Raw genomic sequence first — 20250 nt, forward strand, 5'->3', positions numbered from 1 at the left:
ATTTCACTTAGCAACATTTGGTGATTCATTTTTTATTATAATATTGATTAGAGGTGATACATTATACATTATACACACAAACAAAAGTTCATAAATAATACTATACTATACCGACTTCAAACCTATTTAGTACCTAAATAGGACAACTAAATAATATTATGTAGTAATTAATAATATCAAATCTTTTTTATTTTTTACTTTTCTGTTTTTGGAGTCGGTTCTTTTTAACGTAGTTATTTTTATTTAAAACTTTTTAGTGTATTTTTCAACACGAATCAAACGAGCCCAAACTCGATAAAGTTGAGTCATTTAATTACTGAGTTCCTATGGCTACCTTCCGATTCCATCATCAAATCACCTCTATGTCATGATAATAATTTTTCATCGCTATCCAATTTACATACGTATACAAAATTTCAGCTCAATCGGTAAATGTAAGCTCTGAGATGCATTTGATATTTATTTTACACCTACATAAGACTTATTTTTAATAAGAATAAATGTAATAAGGTTTTATATTATGATGTTTGATTTATTAAACCCTCCCTATCCTGTATTTTTTATTTTTATTCCATATACTTGTTTTTTTTTTCTTTTATAAAATTTATTTTGTATGAATGAAGTTTTATATACAAAAATATACAAAAAACGACTCCCAGTTCTATTAAAGATTTAATTATAGCTTTGAAAATTCACGTATTGCTTTAAAAAGTTTTAATAGATAAATATTTACTGTATAACTAGCGGTCCGCCCCGGCTTCGCCCGTGGTACCTACATGTTTAAACTATCCTATCTCTCAAGTTGGATCGAACTGCACATGGTGTGCGAATTTTATTATAATCGGTTAAGTGGTTTAGGAGTCCATTGAGGACAAACATTGTGACACGAGATTTATATATATTAAGATTTTTATACCTAATAACCTTGTATACCTAAATTCACATTTTTATGAAAAATAAAATATTAAGTTTCTGTGCAAATTAATTAAAACAAACAAAATATCAAGTAAAACATTATTTACTTTTTATTTTAATATTTATGACTGGTGTTGATAAACATCAAACAACACAATTAAGAAAACCAAATTATACACTTGCAAGTGTTTTAATAATTTTTTTAATTAATAATATTGTTATTATGATTGTTCTGCAGTGTTCTATGAAAATAATATTGTTGTTGTATACTTGACTAATCAAATTTAATATATTTAATATACCTAGATTAAATGAACATTGGCAAAATGTGTGAACATAAAGATAAAATTGAATCGATCGTTTAACAAGTTTTCGAAGATTTAAAATGTCTAATAATAATCGTCATAATAATATTTAACCTTTAATCTGATAATTCTGTTGAAACAGTCCTACTAGCTTTCGTTATCTTGCGACCATAATAATTATAATCTACATTGAAAATTATAAATTAAAAAAAGTGAAACAAAATAAAATTTCATTCGCAAAAATTTTCTTTTCTGTAGAGCCTTCCTTGGTATTCCATGGCATCTTCAATAATTCACTGAAGTCCTTTTACAAGCAAGCAAAATTTCATAGTTATTAATTTCGATAGTACTGTATAATGTACATATTAATTAATTATCTGTGGTACTATCATTCCAAAACATATTTCCAGCTCAAAAGAAAAAAATAAGTTTCCTTACATTTTTAATACAAGCAAGACATTATTTCGTATTCCTTCAACATTGCTAATCATTTATCACAGGAGTAACAAAATTGAGTAATAAATTGTAACGCACTTAATAAATCCATATAAATTTACTTGATTTAAATGTTGATGTTTAAGATTAATAATAAAGTCTTTAATATCGCAAAGCGAATACAAATAATTGGTTGCTATTCGCAAATATTGACTTTACGCATAAGTTCCTAATAATAAATTATTTCTTTTTCTTTTTGGGATCTCTCTCTATGTACATACCTACATAATTTACAAAATAAGAATGTATCGTATGGTTAAAAAATCGAAAAGAAGTTTGCAAGAGTAAGACTATACCTAATGTATATTATTTACTAATTTGGTTAAAAAAACTAAACGCAAACACAAAAACTACAGAGATCGCTCACCGTGTACCCATTTTATATTAAATTTTTATCCTTTATTTTATTTATTTATTTACCTTGGACAGCCTGGAAGAGATCGCTGATAAGCGATAAGGTTGCCTTATGTGCTATGAATGTTTCCTTTTCTTTTAACATTATGATATGATTGTAAAATTTGTAATGGTACATAAAACTGTTAAATAAATAAATAAATAAAATACAATTTAAAAGGACTCCCCAATACAAATTTTTAATTAATTCTATTATTTAATCAAAAGTCTATAAATATTTAAAGGTTACTTAATTCATTTGAACCTTTAAAGTGACAATGTAATAAAATACATCATTGTGAAAAGAATTCGCAATTATTATGAATACGTAATGTACCATTTATATAACAAAGAAAAAACGAATTTAATATATAAAAGTTTTTTTATCTAAGTTACCTGTCATGTAGGTATGTCATTTTGGTGATCCATAGAGCAATAAATAAATATACATATAAGGAAGAACAATTTTCTAGTTTGATTAATTTAATTTCTAAATAATATTATAAGGAGGAAATAAATTTAATTTTTAGTGACAAATTATTTATTTATTTATTCTTTACTGTACATATTATACCAATCAGAAATAAGCTTATAATTAGATAGAATCAAATCACACGGCATGTACGTACGTACTAAAAGGCGGCCTTATTGCTCAAAAGCAATCTCTTCCAGGCAAACCTGATTGGAAAGGAATGTATGCTAGTACGCGAAGGCGCAAATTCAATAAGTAAAATGATAGATTACAATATAAAAACAATAAGTTACTTAGTTATTTGTTTCCAAATTGTTTTTTTTTATTTCGATGTTTCTTTATATTTTCATTTATTTCCTTACTAGATTTCCGCCCGCGGCTTCGCCCGCGTTTTCAAAGGAAAACCCGCATAGTTCCCGTTCCCGTGGGATTTCCGGGATAAAACCTATCCTATGTGTTAATCCAAGTTACCCTCTATATGTGTGCTAAATTTCATTGTAATCGGTTCAGTAGTTTTTACGTGAAAGAGTAACAAACATCCATACATCCATACATCCATACATCCATACATCCATACATCCATACATCCATACATCCATACATCCTTACAAACTTTCGCCTTTATAATAGTATTAAGATTAAGATATAGATTGAAATTAAACTTTATTTAATCGTTACGGCGGGTCCACACAGAGCGAGCAGCCTCGCGAGGTAATTGCTATGCGAAACAAACTCGGTCAGTGTGGACGTGACTTGACCGGGGAAATAGCGATAAAGATTACGTTTATTTAAATTTCCCCAGCCGAGATATCTCTGTGTGAATTGGATCTAATGCTACGGCCACACTACCTTACCGTCTACCGGGCTGTTACCGCAATAATTATGGCATTAAATTTCCGTCTAAATTACTGCATGAACTGGTGTGGTTACACTACAGTTTACCTAGATATGTCGGTAATTATTGGCATTTACCGCAGCAAAAAAAATATTAGTTAATAATTAATATATAATATGGTTTCTGTAATAATTCATCAAGGATTCTTTCTTTTTAAAAAGGATTTTTTGATTTTCAAATCATCTATTGTACTTGGAAATGATAAATTTTGTTTGATCCGACGCCACGCATCATTGTGTACACTGCGATGTTTATAGTTCTTCTGTTGGGTATCCCCAAGATCCCAAAGAGAAGAATTCCAAGAATTCCAAAAATTTGCGCCAATGAGCGCTTTTTCATTTGACCACTCCATGTCGGTCGATACGTGCATCGCCGGTGAGCTCATATTGCACACTGGACAAACGGTAGTGTGGCCGCATACGCAAAATTAAGGCGGTAATCTTCTTTGATGTGCGAAAGAATACCGCCGCCGGAGCTATTGCCTACCGCCATTTGTCATATTGATTGGCATTGTAGAATTATGGCCATATGTCGTGGTTACACCTAGGTGTTGTTAAAGTTGTGGCAATAATTATTGGCATATCACGGTAGTGTGGCCGTAGTATAAAGAACAATTTAATAAAGATACTAGTGTCCAAGCAAACGTTGTTCTATCTTACTCTTATCATTTAGGAGTATGAAGTAGATGTTCCGATACTCAGACCTACCTGATATGCACACAAAATTTCATGAGAATCGGTCAAGCTGTTTCGGAGGTGTTTAACTTCTAACACCGTGACACGATCTTTTTTATAAAGATATGTTACAGTGTAGCATACAAAACAATAAAGCATTTCTTTTGGGAATATGATACGATAGAATTTTGAATTAAAGAAAAATTAATGGGATTGCTCCTTCAAAATTGGATACTTGTGAAAGCGTGATTTTAAATGCATATTACACACTAGCTGTGCTCCACGGTTATACCCGCAGTGTTCCGCTCCTGTTGGTCTTAGTGTGATGATATAATATAGCCTATAGCCTCCCTCGATAATTGGGCTATCTAACACCGAAAGAATTTTTCAAATCGGACCAGTACTATAGATAAAATAACATTTATAAAATCCTTCTTTACGCAATTGGTTAATTCTACGAAGTTAGTAGTGGAGCGCGTGGTTTTAAAATAAATTATGCATGGAATGGTAAATTATTTTAATTTGTTAAAGTGATTTAATTACTTTTGTTATTGGTCACATTATTTGGTCATTGTCGTGGGTGAAGGAGGGATGAAAGTTTAAAATTGTATTTATTTAATTTTTATTTTTTATTGTATTTGTTTTACGGCACAATGGATTCCATTATAAATGCGTATAAATATATAAATGAAGACTTGGCAAGTAAGTATTGTTTTAATTTTATTCACTACTAGCGGTCCGCCCCGGCTTCGCCCGTGGTACATATTTACGTTTTCTCTACATAAGAACCATCCTCGTACTTCAAGGAATATAATAAAAAAAGAATTATCGAAATCGGTCCACCCGTTAACGCGTGATGCCGTGACCAAGGAAAACGGGTTTCATTTTTATATATTACTAGCGGACCGCCCCGGCTTCGCCCGTGGTACATTTTTACGTTTTCTCTACATAAGAACCATCCTCTTACTTCAAGGAATATAATAAAAAATTAATTAACGAAATCGGTTCAGCCTTTCTCAAGTTATGCGCTTACCAACACATTTTGGGATTCATTTTTATATTATAGATATAGATTATCTTATATATAAAATTCTCGTGTCACAATGTTAGTCTGCATACTCCTCCGAAACGGGTGGACCGATTCTCATGAAATTTTCTGTGCATATCGGGTAAGTCTGAGAATCGGCCAACATCTATTTTTCATATGTACCACGGGCGAAGCCGGGGCGGACCGCTAGTTTTATTTATAGAAATGATAAATACTAATTCGTTATAAACACAAAAGGTTGCATTTTAATTTACTACTTAATACATTTTGAATGCATGTTTTAATAAAATGTCATTTCGATTTAAAGAAGTACCTAATGATTCTCTAACATTTAGTTTTAAATATCCATAATATATTAATTACTAGCTTTCCGCCCGCGGCTTCGCCCGCTTTGTCTAAAACATAATAAATTATATATAATTTATTATGTTTTAGTATATATACTAAAACCTTCCTCTTGAATCACTCTATCTATTAAAAAAACCGCATCAAAATCCGTTGCGTAGTTTTAAAGATTTAAGCGTACATAGGGACATAAGGACAGAGAAAGCGACTTTGTTTTATACTATGTAGTGATTAAGTATGTATTGGAAAAATCACAAATTATGTATGTATAAGATACTATAAGTTCGTTCATCCGCTACTTATGATGCGGAAAATTGTGTTTAATTCTATGTATTATAGGTACATAATATTATGTTTTGTTTTTCGACTACTCTACAACGAAGCGTGTGACATTTGAACTACGATCTTAGACCTTAATATTTAGTTTATTAACCCGAAATTAATATCCACACAGGTATTCAAAATCTAGATAAGACTGGTTTGCTTTAGTTTCTTATATCATTGTTAGTTACATTTATAGAACCTATAGAGTAAACGACTGCTCTAAATTGCAAGCATGCATCGCACGTGATATTATTTAAAAATATTTCAGGACAATTTTCACACACGGCATGATCTGTTCCCATACTGAGATTTCGCTTGTGTTATGGAAACCAGATGGCTGATAAACATACAAATATAATTTTAAATAAATACTTATATAGATAATTAACACCCAGACACAGAGCCAACATCTATGTTCATCACACAAATATTTTCCCCGGGTAGGAATCGAACCCACAACCTCTGGTTTGGAAGGCAGAGCCACTACCAACCAAGCCAACCGGTCAATCAATTTCTTTATTGTATTTCTGCAGAATTCACCAGTATTAACTAAAACTAAAACCAAGTCGATTAACTTCTTTAACTTATAAGTGCATCCTATTATTCTCCCATACGTTCAAGTCTTTATTTGTCTAATTGTCTGTCTGTCTAAAAACATGATTGATAGATAAGAACTCATAATGCATGCCAGGCCAGAAATACGGGATAATATTGTAACAAAAATTGCTAATTTGCATAATGCAGACCTTTTGCAGAAACAGTTTTAAATAATTCACTTGAAATTAATATCCCCTATAAAATTGATATAGGTACATATTATTTATTTATACTTTGTACAATCATGGTCTGTTAAGTGCCACAATTATGCATATTAATTGACCCATTATTTAATAGTGCATGCGTAATGTGTATGCAAACATTAACCTATCATTATCATAATTCGAAAGAATTAACACTATTTAAAAAGTCGAATAGAGTGAGACAAAATTGTTGTTGATCTCAGCAAAATTTATGAGCCCCTTACATATTATTATACTCTCTCCGCCCGCGGCTTCACCCGCGTTTTCAAAGAAAAACCCGCATACTCCCGTTCCCGTGGGATTTCCGGGATAAAACCTATCCTATGTGTTAATCCAGGTTACCCTGTATATTTGTGCTAAATTTCATTGTAATCGGTACAGAAGTATTTGCGTGAAATAGTAACAAACACACACACACATCCTCACAAACTTTCGCATTTATAATATTATTACTAGTAGGATTCAACAAGGCCACACTCCTAATGTCATTTCTAAAATACATTGAAGAATTAATTAAAATATTTCAAAAAGTAATGTATTCAATAAAACTGACTTGTCTTTATTCATTAAAAATAATTGACGTTATAGTACTTTAACCTTAACACAATATTGATTTATTTTCATTAATATAAATCCTACTAATAAATATTAATAAATGCGAAAGTTTGTGAGGATGTGTGTGTGTGTGTGTGTGTGTGTGTGTGTGTGTTGTTGTGTTTGTTACTCTTTCACGCAAATACTACGGAACCGATTACAATGAAATTTAGCACACATATAGAGGGTAACTTGGATTAACACATAGGGTAAGTTTTATCCCGAAAATCCCACGGGAACGGGAACTGTGCGGGTTTTTCTTTGAAAACGCGGGCGAAGCCGCGGGCGGAAGGCTTGTTAGTTATACCTTCAAGAAGGCCTCTTCGAAAAAAATATAATTAAAATTGTCAATTGTAAATTCAAATTTCTAACAATTCTCTATGAAAAATCGAGTTTTATTATAATATGTTTATTAAATTATAGACGTTTAGTTGCTACAATTAGATGAAAAGATAAAATAAATATTTTGGATTTATTGTATAGTTACCCATCATTCTTCAAATTCGTATAAAAACTTCTAAAATATAAATCAATGATTTAAATTTGGGTCAACAAATACTTCGAGAAATTGAGCATCTCACATAAATTATAAAACTGACCTTTTAACATCGTTTTGTAAAAAAATAGGTTAATATATTCAAAAAGTAATTACGAAAACTGGCAATGGACACAATAAGATGATCTTTTTTCGTCATGGAAATTAATTTGCGGAAACCTTCATGAATTTTAATTACTTTCAAATTCAATTAAAAATATTTTTATAGAAAAATATGTAGGCAGTATAGACTATCAAGAAAATTTTGCGACAACATTTTTTTTAATATAGTAAGGTTTAGATGTCCATACAATTTAAATTATTATGTTATAATTACTTACTTTCTATTTTTATTACTCACTAGCTGTGCCCCGCGGATTTACCCGCAGTGCTCTGCTCCTGTTGGTCTCAGCGTGATGATATATTTTAGCCTATAGCCTTCCTTGATAAATGGGCTACCGGCTATCTAATACCGAAATAATTTTTCAAATCTCAGTAGTTCCTGAGATTAGCGCGTTCAAACAAACAGCTTTATAATATTAAGTACAGATTCCTCTTACTTACTTACTACTCTAATTATTATTAGCAGATATCATCGGATGTTGCATAATCTCCAAACGTCCATCGAAAGATTTGTTTTTGGCTCATAAAAAATACCTCTTTTAAATTTTGGTGGATTAAAATGCATGAATGGTAATTTCTCTAGCCTACTTCAAGTGACCTATTTAGTTACAATAATGTCTTTAGAAAATTGTAGAGTCGTGCTTGTTATTTCTTTTTCTAAATTTTATAGATTTAATGAAGAAAATGATTAAATACAATTCCATGATACATTTGATACATAAACAAAGTTTCTCACGATTAAAAAATGTATGTGAAGAGGTTGATAACCTTGTCCTCAAAAAGTCGAAAGTACAATAAAATTTCATATAGTTACAGGAGAAACAGTAGATATATATTTATATATATATTTATTTCTATATTCAGTGTACAAAATAATTAATTCTCTAAAACAACGGAAGAAACCACGTGCTTTTACATAATCGAGTCTTGTTTATAGTTGTTGAACTGTAGTCCGTGTAATCTATTTCATTCAATACTTGTGACTTTTGCTTGGTCAAGATAGTAGTTATGACCAATATTCGTAACCGTACCTAACTTATTTTTATTAAAAGGAAATTAATCATATAGATTTTACTTTTCTCGAATTATCTAGAACACTAAATAGTCAATAATTTATATCAAAATTAAAAGACTAGCTGCGCTCCGCGGTTTCACCTGCATTGCTCAGCTCCTGTTGGTCTTAGCGTGATGATAATATAATATAGCCATCCTCGATGAATTAGCTATCTAACACCGAAAGAATTTTTCAAATCAGACCAGTAGTTCCTGAGATTAGCGCGTTGAAACAAACAAACTCTTCAGCTTTATAATATTAGCATAGATTTAACTCAAGCTTAAACAATAAGTAAAGTAAAGAAAATTATCGATTAAAATAAAAAAAAGACAATGATTTAGCACAAAGCAACGCAAATTTGCACTCGTGTTTATATTTTGTTGTCATAATGACTGGATTATTTAAATCAGCGATTAACAAATGAATACTGAAGCGGTATGTTAAGTTACTTGATTTGAAATTACGAAGCATATTTAAGTTTATTGGAACGAAGTTCCTTTTCGCGCGTTGTGAAAGGGGGCTAGACGGAAAAAAATCTTACGAAAAGTTGTCACGACACTTTTTGCTAGAGTTTTAAGCCGTGCGGCGTGCGCGTGGTTCTCTGTCTGTCTCTCTTTAACTTAACACTTCGTTCCATCCGGATGTCCCTTGACATCGCTCAAGTTTTTTTCTATGTATATCGTGGCTTTTAATCGTTAAAATTAATAGTTTTAGTATAAATTTGAATACGACTTTGAATACTTACAAATATAAACAAGCCAAATAATATGATATGAAACCATCTTGTCATTAAAATATAATGGTTACCAATAGACTTGTGTGCTTCTTGTTTCATCACTAATTTTATTAGTGTGTTTGTTCGTGTTTCTTTCACATCGCAACGGAGCTCTCGCTTGCACTTCAAGCCTTACATGGAACGCCTCAGAGCGAAGTAACGCCGCATGAGTCATGTTTTTTCGTGCGTGCAGCCAGCTCTATCGAATTATAAGCCGTGGTCACGTCAAAAAAATGACATATTCCTTTATAAAACGTTAACTATCAGTTATGAAGCATTCACTTTAATTATTCAATTTTTTTTTTCAATTTGACTGGCTTTCTTAACACAGGCTATGTGGTACGGGAGCTATTAACGTTTAAAAAAAAGTCATTTTAGTATAGTTGGGTTTTTGATATACTGTTTCTCTTGAGCGAGAGAGACAGACATAAAAAGTCGTTGTCACGTAAAACTTTCGCCCGTATACCGACTTTACAGGCAACCAATTTTTTTTTTAATTTCAGGTCCAGTAACAAAAGATTGGTTTCTAGTATCAACACCATGGCCAGTTTTAGGAATCGTTGTGTGCTATTTATTCTTTTGCACGAAACTCGGCCCTTATTTCATGAGCAACAAAGAGCCATATGAATTGAAGACGGCTATAAAATTATACAATATATTCCAAGTGCTAATAAGCTCGTTTTTAGTTTATGAGGTAAGTTGTATTATAATGGTGATTATATGTATATATTTATATGATATTTATAATTTACAATCCTTGTCAATTTCCTATAGTAGAGATCTTGTAGAGATATATTAAGTTATTTTTATTTTTGCATAAGTCCTAACAGGTTAACCAGAAACTAATACAATTAATAAGTCCTTTTCATTACAATATATTAATTAATTTGAATGCAATTTTTGATTAAAATGTAATTATAAGTGTAATTATAAATAAGTGTAAGTAATAGGTTATGTATAAATATACAAAATTCGAATACACAACAAATAGTAGAGATTGTGTAAAATGTAACAAAAAAATATTTTTTTTATAATTTATTTCTGTAAAACACACTTAAAATGAAGTATGTTTAATATATTTATATGTATTTGTTTTCTTTCCAGGGTTTCATCTATGTATCTCACCAGGATTATGACTTCAAATGCCAGGCACCTGATGATGTCGCCTCTCCTAGAAGTCATAGGGTAAATTAATTTCTTAGTATAAGTACCTCTTATCGATTCTACATTTTTTTCAGACCTGTTGTGTGTCCAAATTTTTGTTTCGTATAGTTCATTTCCTTTGCAAACGCGGGCGAAGCCGCGGGCGGAAATCTAGTACTAAATAATAAGAAGTGTCGGAGCTATCAAAAAGATTTTACCACTGTAATAAAACTTCATTTTTTTATTCGATTTAGTAGTTCTTGTGCTTGGCTACAACACAATAAAACGAACTCTCCAACTCTTATTTGCTTTATTATAATAATATAATATGTAGTATTATAATAAAGTGGAGAAACATAATATTATTTTGTGTAAGAAACTATATTTTGTATAAGTATCTAATACCAATTTACAGGGCAAATATAATAAACTAAAGAATACCATAATTATTACAAGTGATAACCGTTCATTTTCAGATAGCAAGAAACATCTACATATACTTCGCGTTGAAACTAATCGAGCTTCTAGATACAATATTCTTCGTGCTCCGAAAATCGTACAGACAAGTTTCTTCACTGCATTTACATCACCACAGTTTGATGCCCATGGCTTCGTGGATCGCTATAAAGTATATTCCAGGTAATTTTTCGTTTTATTTTGACGTGACAAAGTCTTATAATTCGATAGAGCCGGCTGCACGCACGAAAAAACATGACTCATGCGGCGTTACCTCGCTCTGAGGCGTTCCAAGTAAGGCTTGAAGTGCAAGCGAGAGCGCGGAATGAGTGACAAAGAAGCGCAATCGGACGTTGTCACGTTCAACTATCGTCAGTAAACTTACTTTACAGACAACCAATTTTTTTGTGAATTATATTGAGACGAGTCAACGTCTAGAGATTTTATGTAATATGTAGAGATTAAACTAAATAACTTACTAAATTTACTCTTCAAAGTGAGTTATTTCAATTCTAAAAATTAACAACAGAAAAAGTACGCATGATTTGTAGCTAATTAGGCGCACTTGTGTTATTGCAAAATTTTCGAAATCCCACACTATTTTTTGTTATCCATTAAATGTAGCAATATTAAATTCGTAGAAATAATTAATGACAGATCAAATATAGATAAAAAAATGTTGTGTGGTTTTATGAAACCAAGGTAAAAGTGAAACTGTTCGAATGGTTCCAAACACTGCTTTGTGTAGCGCATGTCGCGTGACGGTCGGCTGCCGAGTAGGTATACCTACTCGGCAGCCGCGATACACGCGACATGCGCTACACAGACCAAAAAGTTTGAGACGATGTAATAAAAGTTTCACTTTAAAAAAATACTCATAACAAATATCACAGCTATTAGCCAACAGTCCTCATCATGACGTCTTTCTTCAAAAAAGAAAAAATACTAAAGTAACAAAAATTTTTCTTTTACTTTATCTTGTCTTTATCAAAAATGTTTCAGGTGGTCAATGTGTACTAGTGGGATGGGTCAACAGTTTCGTCCACGTGATAATGTACGGCTACTATCTAATATCTGGATTGGGGCCGCAATACAAAAAGTACTTGTGGTGGAAGAAATATGTCACCGTATTGCAACTGGTAAGATTTTTCATTAAATAATCTTAATATAATTATATAATCTCGTGTCACAATGTTTGTCCTCAATGGACTCCTAAACCACTTAACCGATTATAATAAAATTCGCACACCATGTGCAGTTCGATCCAACTTGAGAGATAGGATAGTTTAAACATGTAGGTACCACGGGCGAAGCCGGGGCGGACCGCTAGTTTTTATATACAATATTTAATAACTCTAACTAAAACAAAAAAGAAAACTTCATGGCTCAAAAATGACAGGATATAATAATTAGTATACTTACTGAATATTGCTAAAAATAAACTGGCAGGCTGTACTATGGTGAACCGAATGAATGAAATATACCTTATTTTTAAGTGGGGAAATCTTGCATAGATGCCCACGACCCCCGGGGAAGGAGCCGTGGGTTATGTCGGATTCTTACCGACTAAAACCCAACTGTGTTCCGTCGAGCCGCTTTAATGGGTCCGCGGGAATTGTGTCGAAGTCTTCCGCGACATGAATGAAGTATACGTAAAGAGTTATAAACGTAACTACTAATAATAATTAATTTGTGCCTTGAAGGGTTCTACACAAAACTTAAATACATGTTCAACTTTCAGAGTGTTTTATAAAAGTTAAGAAGGGACGTGTACTAGCCACTGTTTTGCTCATGTGTAAAGATAACTCTCTAAAATAACATTCATTTTAATGTCAATTGAGTTGTTTTTGAGTTGGGTCGTTATAGCAAACAAATAAACAAGATATATAAGTCCTTACCCAGTTTCTATATCTTGACCTACAAGTGGAATCAAAAGGTTCTAACTGTCAAGTCATTGCTAAGATGTTAGGTGCATTAGCCTGTTTTGATGTACAACTTCGATATTTAATTACGCTATTCATTTCGATGGTTACATTTCTATCGTCAGCAAATCTATTCGTATGAACTGTTTGCATTATAAATAGTAAACCAATGTATTTCATATGTTTTTTCAAGTTATCTTGAGAAATCCGAATTTTGAGGAGGTTTGATAACAAATGCACCGCAAGCAGATAAAGTCCCAAAAAAATAGTAACATTAAAAAATCTGATCTTGCTTTCCTGGAAAAGAATGCACTCGTTTATTATTCAGATCGGAATGCGGATTCGAAGGGCTATAGGTCTAGGTGATCAGCATTTCTTTCGTATTCTTATATAAAAATGTTTAAAAATCCATACTAATAGATATTATCAATGCGAAAGTAACTCTGTCTGTCTGTCTGTTACTCAATCACGCCTTAACTACTGAACCAATTTGCATGAAATTTGGTATAGAGATATTTTGATACCCGAGAAAGGACATAGGATAGGTTTTATCCCGGAAATCCTACGGGAACGGGTTTTTCTTTGAAAACGCGGGCGAAGCCGCGGGCGGAAAGCTAGTATTTTTATATAATAAGAAACGTGCACCAGAACATCTATTACATACTTCAATCGACAAACTAATTCAATTTCTTTTACAGATGCAGTTCGCGTTCATCTTCTGCCACAGTATTAGAAGCCTGTTCTACCCATGTGGTTACCCGACTGTGATAAAATATCTAACAGTAATGTACTCCATAGTATTCATGAACATGTTTGGTCAATTCTACTACCAAAGCTACGTGAAACCCAAGAAACAGGCCAAGAAAAGCGAAAAGAACGGAGTGAAAAACGGTGTCATGAAATCACGGGTAGACTAGGCTGGTTAAATTATAAATAAATTATTAAAATGTGGTGATGTTTTATTTGTTGAGATATATGATTATTAGAAACATAATATTTTATACGAGCTCCATATTGTTGTTTCACTCTGAGATTAGCTACTATTAAGTATTTTTTTTAATGGCACCCGCCATCACAGGGTGTTCGACCTCTGGAATATTGTCCAGAGACATTATTTACATTTTTTTTATTTATTTACATAAACACAATTTACAGCCACATAATAAATTAAAATACAAAATTAAACATATCAAATAAAATGTTATACAAACGTTAAAATACCGGGTAAAATAGATACAATAAAATAAAATAAATACAATAAACGGCACAAAAATTCAAACTATCCCTAATATCACAGAATCACTGAGCTAAATCTACGAGCAAATTTTAGAATTATAGAAACACTAGCTTTCCGCCCGCGGCTTCGCCCGCGTTTTCAAAGAAAAACCCGTTCTAGGATTTCCGGGATAAAACCTATCCTATGTCCTTTCTCGGGTATCAAAATATCTCTATACCAAATTTCATGCAAATTGGTTCAGTAGTTAAGAAGTGATTGAGTAACAGACAGACAGACAGAGTTACTTTCGCATTTATTATAATATTATAGTATGGATTAGAAACTAGCTGTGTCCCCTGTGTCGTCTGTGGACAAAACATCGAAAGCATTCATCCTCTATTTAATTCAAATGGTTGCTATAGTAATATCCGTAAAAGCGTATCAGGCAGGATTTAAGGAAAAATATGCCTGTTACTCTTACGTTATAGGTATGATTGAATAAATTAATGCTTTATTGTATGAATATTAGTTATCCTAAAGGAAAATATGGAATATATTGCGAACAATAAGAGCATTTTATCATGAAAACTAAATTCCGATTGACTGCAACAAGCTCAGATGAAATAAACATACCATTCTGTACCATAATTAGTATCTGATAGTTACACTAGCTGCGCCCCGCGGTTTTATCCGCGTGGCTCCGCTCCTGTTGGTCTATAATAGAGTCAAGCAATAGAATATACTCACTTTATATTTATTACTAGCTTACCGCCCGCGGCTTCGCCCGCTTTGTTTAAACTTAATAAATTATTTACTAAAACCTTTCTCTTGAATCACTCTATCTATAAAAAAACCGCATCAAAATCCGTTGCGTAGTTTTAAAGATTTAAGCATATAAAGGGACATAGGGACAGAGAAAGCGACTTTGTTTTATACTTTGTAGTGATTATTAAGCATGTATGCGCGATCTGTGGATGTAAGTACCCAAATTAATATATCCCTTACCATAATCTCAAATTACCCATGTTAGCTTCCTATATAAAATAATTAAGAAATCATAACTTCATTGCTTTGCACTAAAACATCTGAAAGAAAAAAAGACGTGTGGCACTCGGGGACTGCCACGGTAAAGCTATTTCATGCTATGCCTTCAAGCCACACCTCCGTGCCCGTCCCTGTGGGGAGCGTGAGGTTTTTTTCGTTACGGAATTTCTGGATTCGGTCCCCGCGCTCAAGGCCCGCGATAGAAGCTATGCAATAGCTTAGAAATCAAACACAACTAAGGACGTCCTATAGGATTGTATCACACAAGCCCTAACTTAACTAACACTATCAATTAATATTATGTGACTAATCTGAGGTTTGCAAAGCGGCCAAGCCACGTATTTTTTTAACTAAGGTTTGCTATCCATTTAGTTAGTATCTATCGATAATGGATCCTTTTCTTTGTCGTTTCTGCCATTTGTCTAGAGGCACAGGAACTTTCAGGATATAACTATTATTTATGTAAGTAATTTATTTTATTTCAACAACAACTATTCAATCGTACTTACACATAGAATCAAATCATCGAAAAAAAAAATAAAGCCAAGCAGTTAACCTTCACTTTCAGACTATTCTTTAAAAATATATATTTATTAAGCATTTGAATGCAAAAATCTAAATATCACAAATATAATTTTCTTAAAGGTATACATTTATAGAGGTCAGTTATTTTTGGCCACAATAAGTCTAATCTAGTCTAATAATAAAATCATCAGTTGTGATATAAAAGTTGCGAATCAACCCAATACGGTACATTCCCAAATTGATCATCCAAGATGAAACTGGTTCGTAATAAATTCAATAAACATAATATTATTGTATCCGAATTGTTTATCAAAGAATTAGAGATAGAGTGAGTGTGTATTTCTCGTTGCAGCTTATTGTTTTGTGCATCGCGGTTGCAGCCGTGTCTGAGGCAGCGGTGCCGTCAAACGATGTGCAGGTTCTGCGATACGACAATGACAACATTGTTGTATGATGAAAATAAAAGGAAAAATAAATAACGGTCAATCCGAGTTCGGGAAGTGGGAGGGGGGAGCTTTTAAGAGAAAAAAATGGTTTCTCTCGATTTCCGACAAAACTACAAGTCCTACAGAAAAAAGTTCAATGGAAAAGTTGTAGGTAATTAAAAGTTCTACAACTTTTGTATTTACAATTTTTTCACATAACCTCAAAATTTAGGTGAAAAATTCAAAAAAACAAGTTTTTGGTCTTTTATTTTTATCTACTTCAAAATTTATTGTTTTTCTACGAAATTTGGTGAAAACTTACTTTATTATGTCCCAAATACACTGTAATTTATTTGATTGAAAATATTAATTTTGAATTAATACCAAAAAAAAACAACCTAATTTTCAATCGAAAAGTCACCCGTCAAAATATCAGCTTTTTTAAAAAACTGGGGGTGCCTTTTATTCATTGAAATCTCTACTTTCATATGGTGTAAAAAAATAAACACCACTATAGTAAATGATCTCAGGAAATGCATACAAACAGTGTGATAATGAGCTTTTACTCAATCAGGCACACTTCTCGAACTCTATAATATCTTCTCTTGTATCGGCTTTTCGGTAATATTTCAAAAGAAAAATAATTACCTGTTCTAAGTTTAATATTTTACAGCATATTCAAAAGCAAATTGATGTCGATAAAAACATTTCAGGTAGTTCGAGAAGTTTGCCTACTCGGCAGCCGCGATAGAAAAAATAGATACGTAACATTATTAATATATTTAATATTCACATTAAATATTATTATCGCTCCCGGAGTGACACGACTAAATGTGGCTTGGCACTAATTACATCATTTGTCTCTTTTTGACGTCTCATCACATCATATTATCGTGTTTGCGTTAGTGTCCCGTTTTTGAAGATCGAATGATGTGGTAACCTATCTACACCGCTTTGCAATATCACTGATTGTACCATGTTTTGGCACATAAATTCCCTTTATTCCATATAAATTAACCCGCATTGACGTCATCATGACGTGGCACATTCCTCACAGATCTACACAATAATGTTTGTCACTCCAACTTGCGCTACTTTAACCTTACGAATAAATTTCAATACATTTGTACCGACAAAGTTACGCATGTGAATTGATTTTCTCGATATCAACAGTTGTTTGGCGTTCAATAATTGTTTTAGAATCAAATGGTAAATGGTTTTTTATGTCAGAGCAAGCAAAGGAGCAGGTGGGCCACCTGATGTTAAGTGGTCACCACCGCCCATAAACACTTGTAACACTAGAAGTGTTACAAGTGCCGGCCTTTTATAGACAAATAAGCTCTTTTCTTGAAGGCCCCTATGTCGTAGTTGTTCGGGAACACCGCAGGTGGCAAATCGTTCCACAGTTTCACCGTACGCGGAAGGAAGTTGCGGGTGAAGCGGACAGTAGTGGAGCGCCAAATGGTACTGTTCATTTCTGCAGTTACTTGGAAAAAATATCATATAAGTGATGAGTGATCCTATCTTTAATTCCTTAGTAGAGCAAAGAATCGAAATATTTCTGGAAGTTTTCTCTCTTTTTTAATATTATTAATATTATATACACACTTATATAACAAAGACGAAATATTTGATTGTTTCTAAGTTAGCAAGTTGAGCGGTTTGAAATCACCTCTGAATCACATTTTAAAACTCCTTTACATTAGAAAGTGCAGAGTAATAATAAAGTTTTTGTTATCGGCATCAATAGTTTTTTCTTTTTACCCGAGCACTAAAATGACCGCCCCCTGGGTACAGTGGTTGACGCGTGAGCGTAGAATCTAGGGGCCTTGGGTTCGATTCCCGGTGGAGACGAAGAAAAAAAAATGTCTCGGTCTGGCAGGACGCACAAGGCTGATCACCTAATTGTCTCTAAAGAAAATCGATCAGTGAAACAGATGTATGCATAATGCATCTGCTCCTTACCCCATTTGGGGACACGGGGCTTCACTTTTAGCAATAAAATCATCCAGATCTAACAATAAAATAGAAATTACTTTTTCTTTTAAAAACACAGGCTATTGCCACTCTATATTTTATTTTCTTCTCCTTTTATATAAATAAAATAATATACTCCATACAGAACCCGCTTATAAATTTCAAGTCACGCTTGGTCAGTTTTTCAACCTTATCAAAGAAAAACGCTAATTTCATAAAATCATCACCCAGTACATTGTATCATTTATATTGATTTTAAGTATTGAATTATTCATTGAATATATTATTTATAATTACGTAGCTTTTTTCTTTGTATTGAACTAATGGTAAACGAAAAATCAATAATGCTCATCGTAAAAAATATATAATATAGAACATAAAAACTTAATATTCCTTAAAAATAGCTGCACAACCTGGGTCCTATTTTCAGCGACTATCATGAATCTACACTAATATTGTATAGAGGAAAACTTTGTTTGTTTGATTGTAATGAATAGGCTCAGTGAAGTAAAATACTTGATTCCATGCAAAAAATGTTTCTTAGAACAATCTGACAAAAAGAGTTGACAAAAAGGAAGGCGTTTTAGTTATTTGTATCGATCATCGATACAAATAACTAAAGCGATCATTGTTGAGAGCCGAAATGTTCTTTTAATAAATATGTATAAAAAAATATTATGACATAGCTTGGTAGGTAACCAGTTATTTCTTATTGTTTTTATATATTTAGAATTTTCTTGAAATCCGTGAAGATTTCTGGTGCCTACCTACACTAGCCGATGAACAGATAGACTTTGTCTGAAGGCATAAGCTCTACGCATAGATTAAATATGTTAAACGAAAAATAACCTTCGGACGATAAAATACTACCTAAATCACACATAAACCTAACTAAATCGGGGTTATTTAAGTTTTGAGGTTATTTCACATTTTTCTCAATATCTTGAAAACCCCTGTTTTTATCACAAAAAAATCAATTGGTAAAAATCTTTTGAATATCGAAGAACCCTCCAAAACCACTCTGGCATTGACGCAACACTACTGTGGTCCATACTTTCATGGGCATTCTCCTTTACGTACATCCATATTATAGTATTGAAAAAAATTCTATAAGATATACTAATTTGATTTAATGAGTGGCTTAAATATTTCATGAATTGTAACATATTATGTAAGTTTATTTTAAAATATGTTCGTTACTTTATTTAAAAGAGTGAGTTGTATAACATTAAATAAAATGATAAATGTCTGTTCAATTGTTCATATATCTTTAATAATGTGACTTGTTAACCCTTCATTGAGCGAATTAAACAAACACTATATGGTTGCCCTGTCTCCGCCTGCGTTGACATGCCAAAGTGGTCGAACGGGATAAAAAAGTATCCTATATAATATACGCCTTCTGATTCTATATCCCTTCCTATTTCAGCTAAAAGAAGATCCGCATAGTTCCTTTTCCTGCGGCATTTCCGGGATAAAATAGTTTTTATCTATCTACTATCCTTTGTCGTTTTTCAGGTCACAGAGTATCTGTGTCCTAAATTACATCCAAATCGTTTCAGTGGTTGAGGTGCGACGAAGAGACAGAGTGTCTTTTGCATTTATAATATGATTAAGTTAGGATATTAATGTGTGCTGCTTTCACTGCAATGCATTTAAGTCACACAAATTTAAAAACAAAATAAATAAATAAATCGTTTATTTGCAATTAAACATAATTTATTATTACAACATGTTTAGCCGCCATTTATTAACAGCATGCAAATTTATCTATATGTTGTCACTGAATTATATT

At 32.4% G+C, this 20250-nt stretch overlaps 1 protein-coding gene across 1 annotated transcript; it reads left to right on the forward strand.

Annotated features, from left to right (window-relative positions):
- The first annotated feature begins 4707 nt into the window (after positions 1 to 4707).
- Positions 4708 to 14218, forward strand: LOC149484893 (very long chain fatty acid elongase AAEL008004-like). The gene is made up of 6 exons (XM_089700419.1): positions 4708 to 4851; positions 10251 to 10441; positions 10852 to 10932; positions 11367 to 11529; positions 12349 to 12485; positions 13967 to 14218. Exons 1-6 carry the CDS (start codon positions 4803 to 4805, stop codon positions 14183 to 14185), a joined length of 840 nt encoding a protein of 279 aa, XP_089556545.1. The 5' UTR covers positions 4708 to 4802; the 3' UTR covers positions 14186 to 14218.
- The last annotated feature ends 6032 nt before the right edge of the window (positions 14219 to 20250 follow it).

The sequence above is a fragment of the Colias philodice genome, chromosome 11 (assembly GCF_061535455.1).
Source record: "Colias philodice isolate Cphi_HAF_F1 chromosome 11, ilColPhil1 Martin Lab GWU primary, whole genome shotgun sequence".
Classification (NCBI taxonomy): Eukaryota; Metazoa; Arthropoda; class Insecta; order Lepidoptera; family Pieridae; genus Colias; species Colias philodice.